This window comes from Gorilla gorilla, chromosome 16, assembly GCF_029281585.2.
Source record: "Gorilla gorilla gorilla isolate KB3781 chromosome 16, NHGRI_mGorGor1-v2.1_pri, whole genome shotgun sequence".
Classification (NCBI taxonomy): Eukaryota; Metazoa; Chordata; class Mammalia; order Primates; family Hominidae; genus Gorilla; species Gorilla gorilla.
This window is the reverse complement of record NC_073240.2, coordinates 49982599-50000346: the sequence shown is the minus strand read 5'-3', so window position 1 is coordinate 50000346 and position 17748 is coordinate 49982599. Positions and strand designations below refer to the sequence as shown.

At 37.5% G+C, this 17748-nt stretch overlaps 1 protein-coding gene and 1 pseudogene across 10 annotated transcripts in view; one reads left to right on the top strand and one right to left on the bottom strand.

Annotated features, from left to right (window-relative positions):
* Positions 1–17748, bottom strand: part of GALK2 (galactokinase 2) — a 166243-nt gene that overhangs the window by 134856 nt on the left and 13639 nt on the right. For 4 of the 10 annotated variants that reach the window (XR_010131176.1, XM_055362971.2, XM_063698988.1 and 1 more), the window contains exon 1: positions 16644–17022. The exons of 3 other annotated variants lie outside the window; for them this stretch is intronic. Coding sequence is in view for 6 of the 7 variants with exons in the window: in XM_055362971.2 (XP_055218946.2) it covers positions 16644–16696 (53 nt within the window). In the remaining variant the exon portion in view is untranslated. Of the gene's footprint in view, positions 1–16643; positions 17029–17748 lie in introns of those variants that run through there. 3 more of the 10 variants (XM_055362967.2, XM_019010859.4, XM_055362969.2) reach the window with 2 other exon arrangements.
* LOC134757340 (large ribosomal subunit protein eL15-like) lies at positions 7615–9413 on the top strand (annotated as a pseudogene).

Here is a 17748-nt window from a genome sequence, read left to right as displayed (position 1 = left end):
GTCTTCAATGTCCAGACATCAGTGAACATCCACAAGCATCAAGACCATCAAGGAAAATATGACATCACCAAATCAACTAAATGAGGCACCAGTGGCCATTCCCAGAGTGGCAGGGACAAGTGACCTTTTATACAGAGAATTCAAAATAGCTGTTTTGAGGAAGCTCAACAAAATTCAGGATAATAGACCAGGCGCAGTGGCTCACACCTGTAATCCCAGCACTTTGGGAGGCCAAGGCGGGCGGATCATGAGGTCAAGAGATCGAGACCATCCTGGCCAACATGGTGAAACCCTGTCTCTACTAAAAATACAAAAATTAGCTGGGTGTGGTGGTGCACACCTGTAGTCCCAGCTACTCGGAGGTTGAGGCAGGAGAATCATTTGAACCCGGGAGGCGGAGGTTGCAGCGAGCTGAGATTGCACCACTGCACTCCAGCCTGACGACAGAGTGAGACTCCATCTCAAAAAAAAAAAAAAAAAAAGAAAAAAAATTCAGGATAATACAGAGAAAAAATTCAGAATCCTATCAGATAAATTTAACAAATACATTAAAATAATTTAAAAGAATCAAACAGAAATTCTAGAGTGAAACACTCAGTTGAAATACTGAAGAATGCATCAGAGTCACTCAATAGCAGAATTGATCAAGTAGAAGAAAGAATTAGTGAGCTTGAAGACAGGGGATTTGAAAATACACAGTGAGAGGACACAAAAGAAAAAAGAATAAAAAAGAATATAGCATGCCGACAAGTTACAGAAAATAGCCTGTAAAGGGCAAGTCTAAGATTTATTGCCCTGAAAAAGCATAGAGAGTGAGAGAGACTGGGATAGGACATTTATTCAAAGGGATAATAAAAGAGAACTTTCTAAACCTAGAGAAATATATCAATATTCAAGTACAAGAAGGTTATGGAACACCAAGCAGATTTAACACAAATAGGACTACCTCAAGACATTTAATAATCAAACTCCCAAAGGTCAAGGATAAAGAAAGGATCCTAAAAGCAGGAAGAGAAGAGAAACCAGTAACATATAAAGGAACTCCCTTACAACTGTCAGCACACTTCTCAGTGGAAACCTTACAGGCTAGGAGAGAATGGCAAGACATACTTAAGTGCTGAAAGAAAAAAATGTTTACCCTAGAACAGTATATCCAGCAAAAATATCCTTCAAACATGAAAAAGAAACAAAGATTTTCTGAGACAGACAAAAACTGCTATCACTGACAGCAGACATATCCTACAAGAAACACTGAAGAAACTTCAAACTGAGAGAAAAGGTTGTTAATAAGCAATAAGAAATCATCTGAAGAAATGCAAATCAAAACCAAAACCACAATGAGATACCCACCTTACACTAGTCAGAATGGCTGTTACCAAAATGTGTCAAAAACTAACAGATGCTGATGAGGCTGCAGAGAAAAAGGGGACATTTATACACTGTTGATGGAAATGTAAATTAGCCAGTGTCTGGAGTTTCTTCAAAGAACTTAAAACAGACCTACCGTTTGACCCAACAATCCCATTACTGGGTATACATCCAAAGGAAAATTAATCATTCTACCAAAAAGACAAATGTACTCATGTGTTCATTGCTGTGCTATTCACAATAAGAAAGACATGGAATCAAATCCAGGTGCCTATCAATGGTAGACTGGATAAAGAAAATGTGGCACATAAACACCCTGTAATACTACACAGCCATAAAAAAGAGTAATACCATATTCTTTGCAGTAAAATGGTTGCAGTGGAAAGCCATTATCCTAAGTAAATGAACACACAAACAGAAAACAAAATATCACATGTTCTTACTTATAAGTAAGAGCTAAACATTGAGCACACATGGACATAAACATGGAAACAAAAGACACTCCAGACTACTAGAGAGAGGAGAGGAGGAGTGGGGTATGGGTTGAAAAACTATCAGGTACTATGCTTATTACCTGAATGACAGGATACAGGCCCCAAACCCCAGCATCACACAATATTCCCATATAACAAAGGTGCACATGTACCCACATATCAACAGTAAAAGTTAATTTTTTTAAAAAAGAAATCATCTGAAGATAGAAAATTCACTGGTAATAAGAAGGACACAAACACAGAACATTGTAACACTATAATTGTGGCATGTATACTACTTATATCTTGAGTAGAAAGACTAAAACATGAACCCATCAAAAATAATAACTACAATAACTTCTCAAGACATAGACAATAAGACGTGAATAAAAACAACAAAAAGTTAAAAAAGAAGGTAGATGAAGTTGAAGTGTTTTTATTAGTTTTCTCTTTTCTCGTTTGTTTCTTTTTGTAATTGGTGTTAATATCAGTTTAAAACAATGGGTGATAAGATGTTATTTGCAAGCCTCATGGTAACCTCAAATAAAAAACACAAAACAGATACAAAATATAAAAAGCTAGAAATTAGAAACCAGAGAAAATCACCTTCACAAACAGCAAGACAGGAAGGAAGGAAGAGAAGACTACAAAACAACAAGAACACCATAATAAAATGGCAGAAAAGTCCTTACTTATCAACAATAACATTGAACGTAAATGGACTCAGCTCTCCAGTCAAAGGACATAGAATGGCTGAATGGATTAAAAACAAAACAAAATCCAATGATCTGTTGCCTACAAGAAACAAACTTCACCTCTAAAGACACACATAGACTGAAAAAGAAAAGGGATGAAAAAAGATATTCCATGCCAATGGAAACCAAAGAAGAGCAGGTGTAGCTATACTTATATCACACAAAATAGATTTCCAAAAAAAAACTATAAGAAGAGAAAAAGAAGGTCATTATATAATGATAAAGGGGTCAATTCAGCAAGAGAATGTAACAATTGTAAATATATATGCACCTTATACTGGAGCATCCAAATATATAAAACAAATATTATCAGAGCTAAAAAGAGAGATAGGCCCCAAAACAATAATAGCTGGAGACTTCAACACTCCACTTTCAGCATTGGACAGATCATCCAGACAGAAAATCAACAAAGAAACATGAGACGTAATCTGCACTATAACAAATGGACCTAATAATACTTATTTACAGAACATTTCATCCAACGGTGGCAGAATACACATTCCTCTCCTCAGCACATGGTTCATTCTCAAAAACAGACCATATGTTAGGCCACAAAACTAGTCTTTTTTTTTTTTTTTTTTTTTTTTTCTGAGACAAAGTTTCATTCTTGTTGCCCAGGCTGGAGTGCAATGGCGTGATCTTGGCTCACCGCAACCTCCGCCTCCTGGGTTCAAGCCATTCTCCTGCCTCAGCCTCCCGAGTAGCTGGGATTACAGGCATGTGCCACCACGCCCGGCTAATTTTGTATTTTTAGTAAAGTTGGGGTTTCTCCACGTTGGTCAGGCGGGTCTGAAACTCCCGACCTCAAGTGATCCGCCCGCCTTGGCCTCTCAAAGTGCTGGGATTACAGGCGTGAGCCACCACGCCCAGCCAAAACTAGTCTTTAAAAATTCAAAAAAATGAAATCATATCATGTATCTTTTCTGACAACAATGGAATAAAACTAGAAATCAATAAGAGGAACTTTAGAAACTATACAAACACAATTAAACAATATGTTCCTGAATGACCAGTAGGTCAATGAATAAGTTAAGAAGAAAATTTAAAAATTTCTTGAGACAAATGAAAATGGAAACACAACACAGCAAAACCTTTGGGTTACAGTCATGGAATGCTAAGAGAAAAGTTTATAGAAATAAATGCCCACATCAAAAAAGTAGAAAAACACCAAATAAATGACCTAATGACGCATCTAAACATGGAAAGACAAGAGAAAGACAAACCCGAAATTAGTATAAGAAAAGAAATAATAAAGATGAGAGCAGAAATAAATGAAATTAAAGCAAAAAATACAAAAGATAAACAAAAGGAAAAGTTAGTATTTTGAAAAGATAGACAAAAAACATCGGGGAAACATCCAGGACATTGGTTTCAGCAAAGATTTTTTTTATCTAATGTCCTAAAAGTAAAGGCTACCAAAGCAAAAATGGACAAATCAGATCACATCAAGTTAAAAAGCTTCTGCACAGCAAAGGAAAAAAATCAATGCAGTGAAGAGACAACCTACAGAATGAGAAAAAATATTTGCAAACTATCTGACTGGGATTAAAAACCAGAAAATGTAATGAGCTTAAACAATGTAATAGGAAAAAATGTAATAATTCAATTCAAAAATGGGCAAAAGATCTGAATAAACATTTTTCAAAAGACATAAAAATGGCAAACAGGTATATGAAAAAGTGATTAACATCACTGATAATCAGAGAAATGCAAATTAAAACTGCAATAAGATATCATCTTACCCAAGCTACAATGGCTTTCATCCAAAAAAAAGATAATAGCAAATGCTGGTAAGGATGTGGAGAAAAGAGAACCCTCATACACTGTTGGTGGAAATGTGAATTAGTACAACCACTACCGAGAACAGTTGAGAGGTTCTTCAAAAAATTAAAAATATAACTACCTTATGATCCAGCAATCCCACTGGTAGGTATATATCCAAAAGGAAATCGGTGTATTGAAAAGATACCTGCACTCTATGTTTATTGCAGTACCATTTACAATAGCCAAGATTTGGAGGCAACCTAAGTGTCCAGCAACAGATAAATGAATAAAGAAATGTGGCATATACACACAATGGAGTACTACTCAGCCATAAAAAAGAATGAGATCCTGTCATTTGCAGCAACATGGATGGATCTGGCGGACATTATGTTAAGTGAAACAAGTCATGCACAGAAATACAAACTTCATACGTTCTCACTCATCTGCAGGAGCTAAAAATTAAAACAATTGAACTCATGGAGAAAGAGAGTAGAATGATGGTTACCAGAGGTTGCGAAGGGTAGCAGAGATGAGGGAGTGGGGATGGTTAATAGGTACAAAAATGAAGTTAGATAGAATGAATAAGATCTAGTATTTGATAGCATAACAGTTATTATAGTCAACAAAAATTTATTTTACATTTTATAATAACTAAAAGATTATCATTGGAAAGTTTATAACACAAAGAAATGATAAATGCTTGAGGTGATGCATACCCTATTTACCCTGATGGGATTATTATACATTGTATGCCTGTATCAAAATATCTCATGTACCCCATAAATATATACGTCTATATTATGTACCCATAAAAATTAAAAATTAAAAAAAATTAAAACGAGATAGAGAATGATAAAGCAAATGTGGTAAAATGTTAAGTTTGAGGAATTTGGGAGAGGAATATACAGTAATTTTTTCAACTATTATTTGATTTTTCTATAAGTCTAAAAATATTTCAAAATAAAAAACTATTTTTTTTAAATACAAAAAGTATCCAGGCATGGTGGCGGGCTCCTGTAATCCCAGCTACTCGGGAGGCTGAGGCACAAGTATCGCTTGAACCCAGGAGGTGGAGGCTGCAGTGAGCCGAGATCGTGCCACGGCACCACTGCACTCCAGCCTGGGCAACAGAGTGAGACTCTGTTCCAAAAAAAAAAAAAAAGTCTTTTTTTTTAAAAAGAAACATTTACTGATGCTTTACTAAGTACTCTTTGAAAGGAGAAGAATAAGAATCCTTGGCCTTAAGAAATTTAAAAGTTGGCCAGGTGCGGTGGCTCATGTATGTAATCCCAGCACTTTGGGAGGCCAAGGCAGATCACTTAAGCTCAGGAATTCTAGACCAGCCTGGGCAACAAGGCAAAACCCCATCTCTACAAAAAATACAAAAAATTAGCTGGGCACCATGGCACATGCATGCCTGTAGTCCTAGCTACTCAGGAGGCTGAAGTGGGAGAATCACCAGGAAGTCAAGGCTGCAGTGAGCCATAATTGTGCCACTGCACTTCATTCTGGGCAACAGAGTGAGACCCTGTCTCAAAAGAAAGAAGAGGAGATGAGGGGAGGGGGGAGGGAAGAGGAAGGAAAGAAAAGGAAGGAAAGGGAGGGAGGGAGGGAGGGAAGGAAGGAAGGAAGGAAGGATCGGTCTAGCAAAAGAGGAAAATAGGTAAGCCAAAATTCACAATACAGGGGGACAATACAGAGTGATAAGTCGGCCAAATGCAGTCCTTTAGGAACACAGAGAAACATCATTTAGTCCCTGCTATGACAGAATATGATATGAGCCGTAAGATAAATCAAAAAGAGGGAAAGTACATTAAAGGATCCCCAAAGAGGTAATGTTTGAAATAAATTTTAAAGGATGATGTCAGACAGGTGGGGTAGGGTGAAGCATTCTAGGCAATTGACATGAAAAGGCCCAAGCATACAGCATTCAGAAAACTACAATTAGGTTTCTAAAAACATCAGAAGAGAAAAGGAGGGGAGGAGGTTGGAGGCTATCAAGTCTCAGATCTTAAAGGGCCTTATGCCATATTGAGAAACCTGGCTTTTAACATACAGGCAATGGATGTGAACAGATGTTTAAAAATGAAGTAAATCATCAATTTTGCATTTGAAAAAGCTCACTGGGTAGTGTGTGGAATTCGGATTGTAGAAATAAAGAGACCTAATAGCAGTTCATTGTAATATATCTAGAGAGAAATGCTGAAAGTACTTCAAAGCTATAGGTAGAGAAGGGTGAAATTAAGGTGATATTTAAAATGTCATATCCAAAGGAATTGGTACAATTAAATGTGGGAAAAAGAGCAATAAGTATAACTCCCACTTTGCTGGTTTAGATAATCCTGCTAGCCTTAATAGGGGTTAATGTTTCTGCCTGTGAAAATCATATACAGATGAAATTCAAGTTCTCCTGAACTTGAATCCTTATTAATTTGTTTTTATAAGGACTGCAAACACAAATAACATGAAGTGCTAACAGCAGAGTTAGAATAAGTCTCCTAAAATGTGTCTTAATGAAATTATTTTGAATTATAAAACGTTGTCATTTTCCTAGACTTCCTTGGGAAGGCAGTCTGTTCATGACTTATAACTGCTTCAGTACCAAGAGGCTTACTATACAACATTCCTACCTTAGAAATTCAAATGCATGGAGGCTATAAAAGGAAACAAGGAAAGCATTTTTCTCTAAGAACAGAAAGAACTGAAGTGTACAGTGTTTTTCTAAACTTCATACCTAACCCTCTAATAATGAATGGTAGGGCTGTAATTGGGGGAAGTAGCTGTATTTTACCTCTAGGTGAGCTACCAACAAGACCTTGTGTCTTAATGCAGTCACTGAAAGTATGCCCTGCAAAAAATACAATGAGCATTTCAATATGAAAATAAGAGCTCCTACAAAGATCATACTGTTAAAGGGGGAATTGGCCAAAGTATTGCAGCACAAATTGCTGACTCTGGTGCTCTGAATGCTCTTTTGACTTAAAATCTTAAAAAAAAAAAAAAAAAAGAAAGAAACAAAGAAAAAAGAATAGCAGTATTAGTAACAGAACTTGAGAAACAAAGCTATGACTGTTGTGAATGAAATGGACTTTAATAAAAGGACTGATTCTCTCAGACCGTGTGGCTAACTGCAGAAATGAATGAATTAAAATTTCAGGAGCTATGACATGTATTTTCAGTCTTCCACTGTGACCTTGGGCAAGTCCCCCATCCTGTCTGTGCTTGTTTTCTCTTCAATATCAGGATATCGAGTCATGGCATTACAGAAAATGTTAATTTTTAATACTAATTTAAGAACAATTGGTTATAACATGAATTTTTATGTTAATTTGTATGAGTTGCTCCATGCCTCAACTTTCCTCATCTACAAACTGAGGCTAATACTAGAACTCACTGCAAAGGTTTGTTTGAGGGTTTTATAAGTATAAAATAATTATTAGTTATTACTATTATTACTGTTATATTTGAGAATTTAATATATGTTAGAGATGGAATTTCAAAGATTGGTAATTACCATTGGGAAAGGAGGGTGAATTTGAATCTCTGTTTTGTTCCTTTCATCACAATAAATTTCTCCAAGATCAAAAATTAAACATAAAAACAAAACTATAATTATATTAGAGATCTTAGAAAACGAGGTTATGATGGTGAAAATAAAAATAGTAGATAGGTTGAATAGAAGAATGAAAAGAGTTAAAGAGCAAATTAATGAGCAAGAAGCTGAAGGAAAGTGGAAATTAAGGCCACAGCTATAGCTATTTTGCAAATAATAATGAGAGGTCTACATATCAAAACCCATGAGGCACAACCATAATAGCACTCAGAAAATTTTCTAGCCTTCTATTCATATAAGAAAATAAATAATGGGGGAGAAAGGCTCTTTCCTTTCCATCTGGCAACAGCCATCAGGTAAGCCAAGATAACTCTACACAAGTACATTCAGGAGCTGTGGAGGAAGCAGCAGTCTGATACCATGCACTTTCTTCGGAGAGTCCCTGCTAGCAGTACTGACAGCTCTCTGCTCTACCACAGGGCTCCACATCCCACCCAGCTCAAAAAAGTGCACGACAGGGCTACAAGGCCAAGCAAGTTTACGTTATATATAGGATTCGTGTGCACCATGGTGGCCGAAAATGCCCAGTTCCTAAGGGTGCAGCTTATGGCAAGCCTGTCCACTGTGGTGTTAACCAGCTAATGTATGCTCGAAGTCCATTGAAGACGAGAAAGCTGGATGCCAATGTGGGGTTCTAAGAGTCCTGAATTCACATATATATATATATATATATGTACATATATATATGTACATATATATACATGTATACATGATATACATGTACATCATGTATATATGTGCATACATATATGTACATACATATATGTACATATGTATATATGATATACATGTACATATATTTTTATTTATACATATACACAGACATATTTATAATTTTATTTCTATATATATATATGGTATTTCTTTTTTGTTTTTTTTTTTTTTGAAACAGAGTCTTGCTCTGTCACCCAGGCTGCAGTGCAGTGGCACAATCTCCACTCACTGCAACCTCTGCCTCCTGCGTTCAACCAATTCTCATGCCTCAGCCTCCCGAGTAGCTGGGATTATAGGTGTGCGCCACCACACCCAGCTAATTTTTATATGTTTAGTAGAAACGCAGTTTCACCATGTTGGCCAGGCTGGTCTCGAACTCCTGGCCTCAAGTGATCCACCCAACTTGGCCTCCCAAAGTGCTGGGATTACAGGTGTGAGCCACCATGCCCGGCTAAGAGTCCTGAGTTCTCACTTTGGTGAAGATTCAACATACAAAATGTTTGAAGTTATCCTCATTCATCCACTCCATAATGCTGTCAGAAAAAATCCTGCCACCCAGTGGATCACCAAACCAGTCCACAAGCAAAGGGTGATGCATGGGCTGACATCTGCAGACCCAAAGATCCGTGGCCCTGGTAGGGTCATAAGTTCCACCACACTCCTGGTGATTCTCACTGTGCATCTTGGAAAAGGCACAATACTCTCCAACTCCACCGTTACCACTAATGTAAGTAATGTTTGTAAAGTTGATACCTAAAAAACAATTTAGGACAGTCATGTCTGCTTACAAGTATTATTTGTCTGTTAAAACTAGTCTGTAGATTATTTCATGAATTCTTTGTCAAATTATGAAAGTTAAAGTGCAATAATGTTTGAAAACTATAAGTGATGATGTATCTTGTTTCTAATAAGATAAACGTTTTTGTCTTTGCTTTATCTGATTAGGGAGTTATCTGGCAGTGTTTAAAACATACTGTGTGATATAATAGGTTTAACATAAATTATTTAAAAGAAAAAAAGAAAATAAATAATGAAAATAAATAAAGTATGCATATAACATAGGAACCTAGCAAAAAGTAATTAAATAAATTAGAAGAAGCAAATTAACAGATAAAAGCAAAATTTATTGAACCAGGGGAAAATAGCAGATTGGATAAAAAAATTACAAGGTGGTTCTTCAATTTAAAAAAAAATATAGAAAAAAAACTTTGAGTGTCATTAAACATAATCAATACTAGAAATAATAGACAAACATAAATTTTAAAAAGATTTAAAAATTTTTAAATGGCTGATTTTTCTAGAAAAAATACAAATTTCTAAAATTGACACAAGAGGTTAAAAATAAAGAAATAGAAAAGTTGTCAGAAACAAAGCCCAAAAAGTGTTACAACAAGTTGGCTGGACCTTCAAGGAAAAAGTGGTATTTTCTTTTTATAAATGGTTCTAAATAATAGAAGCTGTGGAAAGTTTCCCATCTCATTTTAGGAGGCTAGTCTAAACCAGATGCTTACATTTGACAAGAATGGCCCTCAAAAGCAAACTATAGGCTAATCTCACTTGTGAAAATAGATAGAAAAACCCTAAATAAAATGTCGGTAAATTTAATGCAGTAATTACCTAAAATAACCTATGTGACCAAGCAGAGTTCATTCCAGGAATATGAAGGTAATCAGCACCAGAAATCTGTTGATTAAATGAACTATGCTAACAGAATAAAAAGAGGAAAATTCTATGACTTCATGATCCTCTCAAAAAATCCAAATAAGAAACAAATGTATTTTCATAGCCATTCCTTATTTTTTAAAATAAAATATAAAATTTTTTAAATCTCTGTCATGCGTTGATCTAAAGACAAAAAAAGTGAGGCAAACTTAATACAGAGTTTATTTGGGCCAAGTTTGAAGATTGCAACCCAGGAACATAGATTCAAGTTAACATGAATATATCCTCTGATTAGCAGTAGTTACTAGTGGTTTTTAAAGGAAAAAAAATGGGGTGGTTCCTAACTTGTTTACCAAGAATTTACATTAAAATAGCATAACCTATTGATAGGCTGTACTTTGTATCACAGATTACAGGAACATCAAGATAACAGGGGAAGTCAGGAACAAAAGTCCTTTAAATGATTGCCCCCTGGCACATGGGTGCAAGGAGGGCGAGGGATGTGACTAAAGTGCCATATTCATGTCTCTCTGGGCCTGATAAATCTTTGCATATCTCACATTGTAGCAGGACAAGCCACAGACAAAACCCCTCAGACACTAAGTTAAAGAAGGAAGGGGTTTATTCGGCCGGGAGCATCAGCAAGACTCCTGTCTCAAGAGCCGAGCTCCCCGAGTGAGCAATTCCTGTCCCTTTTAAGGGATCACGAATCTAAGGGGGTCCACATGAGAGGGTCATGATCGATTGAGCAAGCAGGGGGTACGTGACTGGGGGATGCATACACTGGTAATTAGAACGGAACAGAACAGGACAGGGATCTTCACAGTGCTTTTTTATGCAAATAACTGATAAGGTCAGGGGTTGATCTTTAACTACCAGGCCCAGGGTGCGGCACTGGGCTGTCTGCTTGTGGATTTCATTTCTGCCTTTTAGTTTTTACTTCTTTTTTTGGAGGCAGAAATTCGGCATAAGACAATATGAGGGGTGGTCGCCTCCCTTAACATAGCTCAGATGGCTCAGAGCTATTTTTCTTTTCTCACCTACTAGAAAAGGGCATGTCCTTAATTTAATAAAGGATGGTTACCAGAAACAGCAAACATCATATTTGATGGCAAAATATTAGCAGCATTCCCATTTGTGATCTGAGAAACTTAAGTAGATGTCCCTTTATCAAGTAAGGGGGACTCTAAAGTTAAGGTAACAAAAGTTACAGGTTGAGGTGTGACAACTTCCTAAATTCTCATGGCTACAAGTAAAACCACACTCTTGCTAAACCCCCTAGCAATAGGAGCTATTGGACACCTCCTAACTCTGACTTATGATCCAGACCACTACAACTCTGATTGGACAGAAGACCAGCCTTACAAACATTCTTTTCTGATAAACAGCTGCAGACCTTAAGCTAGTTTCAGCCAGCCTATAAAGGCTGTGCACTAATTGTCTTTGTGTCATATAGCTCACCTTGTTATGTGAGCCAAATTCCACCTCATTTTAATGCTAAAACCTGCCACGAAGTGAACATGGGATATATGTTACATATATGTTTACCCACTGCCCATGTGCTTGGCTCCCCTCATAAATATGTATAGCTTTTCCCCAAAACCTACTGAATATGTATGACTCTATTGTATAAGACAGACTCTGTGGGGCCTAAAACCCAAACTTCCTCTTCCCTACTCGAAGTTAGAACACCTTCAGTCCACACTGCGGACTCTCTCTTCTGGTCTACAAACTGATAGTGCCAATAAAGCTCTTCTTTCTACTATCTCACCATTCTGGTGGTCATTTGGATGACATATTAAAATAAGGGTGAAGACAAAGATGCTATCATCATTATTATTCAACATACTACAATGCATAAATTATAAAATGTCTACATAACAAAAGATGTCATAAAGTTAAACTAGAAACTATATTTATAATATATATAGAATAAATGGTTTCTATTAAAAATAAATATAAATACAAAAATACACACATATAAAAAGAGTTTCTAAAAATAACAAGAAATAGGCCAAGTGCTGTGGCTCATGCCTGTAATCCTAGCACTTTGGGAGACCAAGGCAGGCAGATCACGAGGTCAGGAGTTCGAAACCAGCCTGGCCAACATAGTGAAACCCTGTCTCTACTAAAAATACAAAAATTAGCCTGGCGTGGTGGTGCGCACCTGTAGTCCCAGCTACTTGGGAGGCTGAGGCAGGAAAACTGCTTGAACCCTGCAAGCGGTAGTTGTGGTGAGCCGAGTTCACGCCACTGCCCTCCAGCCTGGGCAACAGAGTGAGACTGTCTCTTAAAAACAAAACAAACAAACAAAAAAGCAAGAAATAGGCAATCCAATAACATCTTTTTTGCAGGGCCATTTGACAGGAGCTATCAACATTTTAAATGTTTATTACCTTTGGCTCTGCTTCCATTTTCATAAATGAGCTTTAAAATATTCACACAAATGCTCAGAGAATATATATACATATATGTATATATGTATATGTACACAAGGATGTTTGTTGCAGCATTGTTTACAAGAGAGAAAAATTAGAAATCTAAGTGTACTAAATGTTGAGTGGTTAAATAAATAATGGTATTCATACTACAAAATACTCTCAGCCCTTAAAAACAGTGAAATAGTCCGGGGCACAGCGGCTCAGCAAGGTAATCCCAGGGAGACCAAGGCGGGTGGATCACTTGAGGTCAGGAGTTCAAGACCAGCCTGGCCAATATGGTGAAATCCTGTCTCTACTAAAAATACAAAAATTAGCCAGACATGGTGGCACACTCCTGTGATCCCAACTACTTGGAAGGCTGAGACAAGGAGAATCTCTTGAACCCAAGAGCGGAGGCTGCAGTGAGCCAAGATAGCGCCACTGCACTCCAGCCAACAGAGCGAGACTCTGTCTCAAAAAATAAAATGAAATAAGTAAAAGTAGTGAAATATATCTGTATGAACTGATATACCAGATATCTGAGAAAGATTAAGTGAAAAAAAGTAAGCAAAAAACAACAAATATAATTATTGGACTTATGTGAATATATCATTTTTATAAAATATAGTAACAATGATATAAGGACACAATAATATTACAAGGATACAAACCAAATGAATAACTTCTAAGAAGAGAAGTAGAAATTGGCAGCCAAGGGTAGAAATCAAGAGACAATCAGGAAAGAAACTGTGGAATTTTCAGGCTTTACTGAATATACTTTTAAATAATCCAAATTTTTAATATTAAGAATGTATTCAGTGTCACCCTGCTAGCTCAACTGGTAGAATAGAGACTCAAGAATGTGTTCATACAGCAGCATTATTCATAAGAGCCAAAAGATAGAAGCAACCCAAATGTCCATCAATTGTTGAATGTATAAACAAAATGTATATCCATAAACTAGAATATCATTTAACCATAAAAAGGAATGATATACTGATACATGTTAAATGATGTACTGATACATGAACCTTCAGAACATAATGCCACATGGTAGAAGCCAGTCACCAAAAAAACACACATTTTATATGATTCCATTCATTTGAAATGCCCAAAGTGACTAAATCTATAAATACAGAAAAGAGAGCAGTAGTTGTTTAAGGCTAGGTGAGGGGAAAGGGAATGGAGTTCTGGGGTGTGATAATCTAAGGGATGGCTGGGTTCTTTCTGAGAAGAAAACGTTCTAAATTTGATTATGGTGATGGTTGCATAGCTCTATGAATACACTAAACCCATTTAATTGCAAACTTTAAATGAATTAGTTATATGATACGTGAATGTCAATAAAACTGCTACAAAAATAACAATAATCCAACAAGTTTTAAAACTTAATCCAAAAGAGAAAGTAAAGATAAGAGATACAACTGCTAAGAATGCAAAGAAAGCCAGAACAGTGAAATTTAGAGTCTTACGGTACCGGTACCATGCAAGAGTGGGACACAGAAAGAAAATATTAGAACTTCAATTTCTATTTGATTTTTACATAAAAATAATGAAAATAAAATTAAGTTTTACTAAAATGTATGATATGGTTGACTAGTGCCTTTACTCAAAGGATCATGTGCCTTGTGAGGTTGAAGAGGCATCCCGGAAAAAGAATAAGAGTTCCACAAGAAGGCAGGCTGACCATTCATTCATTTTTTTTTCCTTCTCAGCATATTGCAATACTTGACCGGTTAGGTGAATTTATAGATTATACTATTTAGATTTAATAAAATACATCCCTCCTAGAATAAGTAAGTGGCTGCAAAAGATTCCTGCAAATAAAACATTGCTTGAAGCTAATAATTGCATTTTGTGCACAAATGAAAAACAAGAAAATGGCAGAGCTTATCTATTATGATCTCTTCTGTGGATAACACAGAATAAATATTAACAATGAATATTTGTTACATGAATGAATAATATAAAAATCATGAAAAGCAAGAAGGAACACTAAGGAAATTCAGTAAACAATTCTTCACTTTTAGTACATGTACCTATACTCGTTACCACCATCCTCCCCAAACAGGGTAAATATAGATAGAAATGTTGATCTTTATTATTACAATCACATAAAATGGAAACACATTAGGAATTTACACATGGATATGTTTTATGTAGAAGATTAAACTATAGGCGTGGCACGGTGGCTCACGCCTGTAATCCCAGCAATTTGGGAGGCTGAGACGGGCGGATCACCTGAAGTCAGAAGTTGGAGACCAGCCTGGCCAACATGGCGAAACCCCGTCTCTACCAAAAACACAAAAAAATAACGGGGCGTGGTGGCGGGCACTTGTAATCCCAGCTACTCTGGAGGCTGAGGCAGGAGAATGGATTGAACCTGGGAGGTGGAGGTTGCAGTGAGCGGAGACTGCGCCACTATACTCCAGCCTGGGCAACAGAACAAGACTGTCTCAAAAAAAAAAAAAAAGACTAACCTACAAGAGATCAGGTTATTTTCATGTAACAAATTTCTCATTAATCTTATTGGAAGCATGCCTTTAACAGTGTGTCTTAATTAATTCAAATATATAAGGGCAACAGTGCTATACAAGAACCTCTAGAGTATATTAAAACATTCAAAGACATTGAGAAGTAGTCCAAAGCTGTGCTGGACTCTATAATAAGAAATCATGCTTCTTTCTGGTAACTAAAGACACACTGTTTGCTGGTTTAAGGATGAAAGAACATTTTCAAGTTGTAGTAAAGTATAATATCATCAACTGACACACGGTGGTAATAAACCACCAAGTAGGAAGAGCTTAAGGACTTGATGCCAGAGAAAAAAACTAACAGAAAAAAACTAAAAAACAGCAAAGGCAGAGGGCCGGGCGCGATGGCTCACGTCTGTAATCCCAGCACTTTGGGAGGCCAGGGTGAGCGGATCACTTGAGCTCAGGAGTTCGAGACCAGCCTGACCAACATAGAGAAACCCCATCTCTGATAAAAATACAAAATTAGCCGGGTGTGGTGACGCCTGCCTGTAATCCCACCTACTCAGGAGGCTGAGACAGGAGAATCGCTTGAACCTGGGAGGCGAAGGTTGCGGTGAGCCAAGATGGCGCCATTGCACTCCAGGCCTGGGCAACAAGAGCAAAACTCCGTCTCAAAAAAAAAAAAAAAAGAAAAGAAAAAGAAAAAAAGAAAGGAAGGAAGAAAGAAAAGAAAAGAAAAACAGCAAAGGCAGAGAGTCAGGAAAGCCCTTCGCTAATGTAGCAGGTGACAGACTTCATTTTATGAGACCTCAGCCCCATTAGTCAGAACGAAGTATTTCTACAAAGTACCTGTAACTGAAAAGATCCTCCCCGAGACATCACTAAACTATTAGTTACTCTGTAGCTAGGGACTGCCAGCAAATTAATTCCCTAAGTGACAGTTCAGAGATTCTCGTGTTTTTTGTTTTGTTTTGTTTTAAAGAGGATGCAGACACCAAGAAGGTTTTTGTATTTGTTTTCAATGAATATTTAGAAAGAAGACTTTTAAAAAGCAGTATCAACTGGCATGCAAGACAAAGAGAGGAGTTCAGTGTGGATATGGGCATTTCTGCTGAAGCCCAGTAGAAAGAGTACACTAATTACAACAAGAAAAGGAAAAGAAGAATCTGCATGGATGAAGCAAAAAACACACAACCCTTCGTAGTAGTCAAGGTGGAATGTGTTTGCGGCGTGATCTTTTTTGCAAGCCCAGCCACGTGTCCTTATAGAATCCCAAGGGTTCCACTTGCTCCCCGGGACCAAAAGCAGCGCCCCAAGGGAGCAGCCAAGTGCTGTTGACCCGATCTACACGTAGCCAACCCAGCAGATCCCAAAGCCCGGCGTCTCCTCTCCCCTACCTGGGATGTTCTGCCACCTGGACCCGACGCGTAGCAGGGCTCTCTGTAGCCATATTTCGCTAGATCCTTCTTTCTTCTGTAGTTTCAAGTGTCTAAGCAAAGCTCCCAGAGCAATCACGAGACTTCTGTGACAGGAGCCGTTTTCTTCCGGGAGATAAACAGCTCCCGCCCTGCGGAAATCCTGCAGCTTCGCTGAGGTGGCTGCTTCCAATCGGCCCCGCCTCTGGCTCCTCCTCCCTGGACTCAGCCAGGGTTCCCTCCAAGCAGCAGTCAGGTACAGCCTCCGTCCTGCTCTTAGCTCCCAGGGAGGGACTAGGGCCTCGCAGGAGCCCCTGCGCAGAGCACGTGCGAAGCTGACTAGTGAGGTTTTCTTTTTGCGCCCTGTGGATGTCAGAGAACAGTGTCATAACCTGGCGCCCTACATACACCTAGTTTCTGATCTGTCTCGGGCTGCGTTTTTTTGTTTGTTTGTTTGTTTGTTTGTTTGTTTTTTAGTTATGGTTTTGGTCTTTATTGTTCAGCAGCTACTCCCCAAACAACACTAAAATGTTTAGCTATTGCTTTTTTGCGGATTACTTCCAAATCAAGCGACATAAAATTGATATATCACTTGATTTAAATAGATTTGCATTTATTTACAGGTTAGAGGCATTGGTGGGCCTTCCTAGAACACAGTAGTGAAAAGACGGAAACACATGCCTTTTAATGTGCAAGACCCCTTAGCATCCAGTTGAACCTCTTCATTTTTCACTTATCTAGAGAAATCCTAGATGCCCTATCAAAAGTACACTATCCCTAGTACATCACTTACTTTTCCTTCCTTCATAGTTCTCCTATTTGCTTATGTATTTATTGTGTCTCTCACCACCTCCATCATCACTACCACTAGAAAGCAACTGGGGGCAGGCAGATTGGTTTTTAATGAATAGGTAAGATAAACTGAATGAACGACGAAAGGTGAAATGATGTGCCTGAGGTCACAGTGATCATTGGGAACAAAACTGGAATTAAAATTCAGATCTATTAACTCTCAATCTAGTGCACTTTGCACCTCAGAAATATTGAGATTAAACCCAAGCAAAGACAGCTAGCAATAAACCCATTC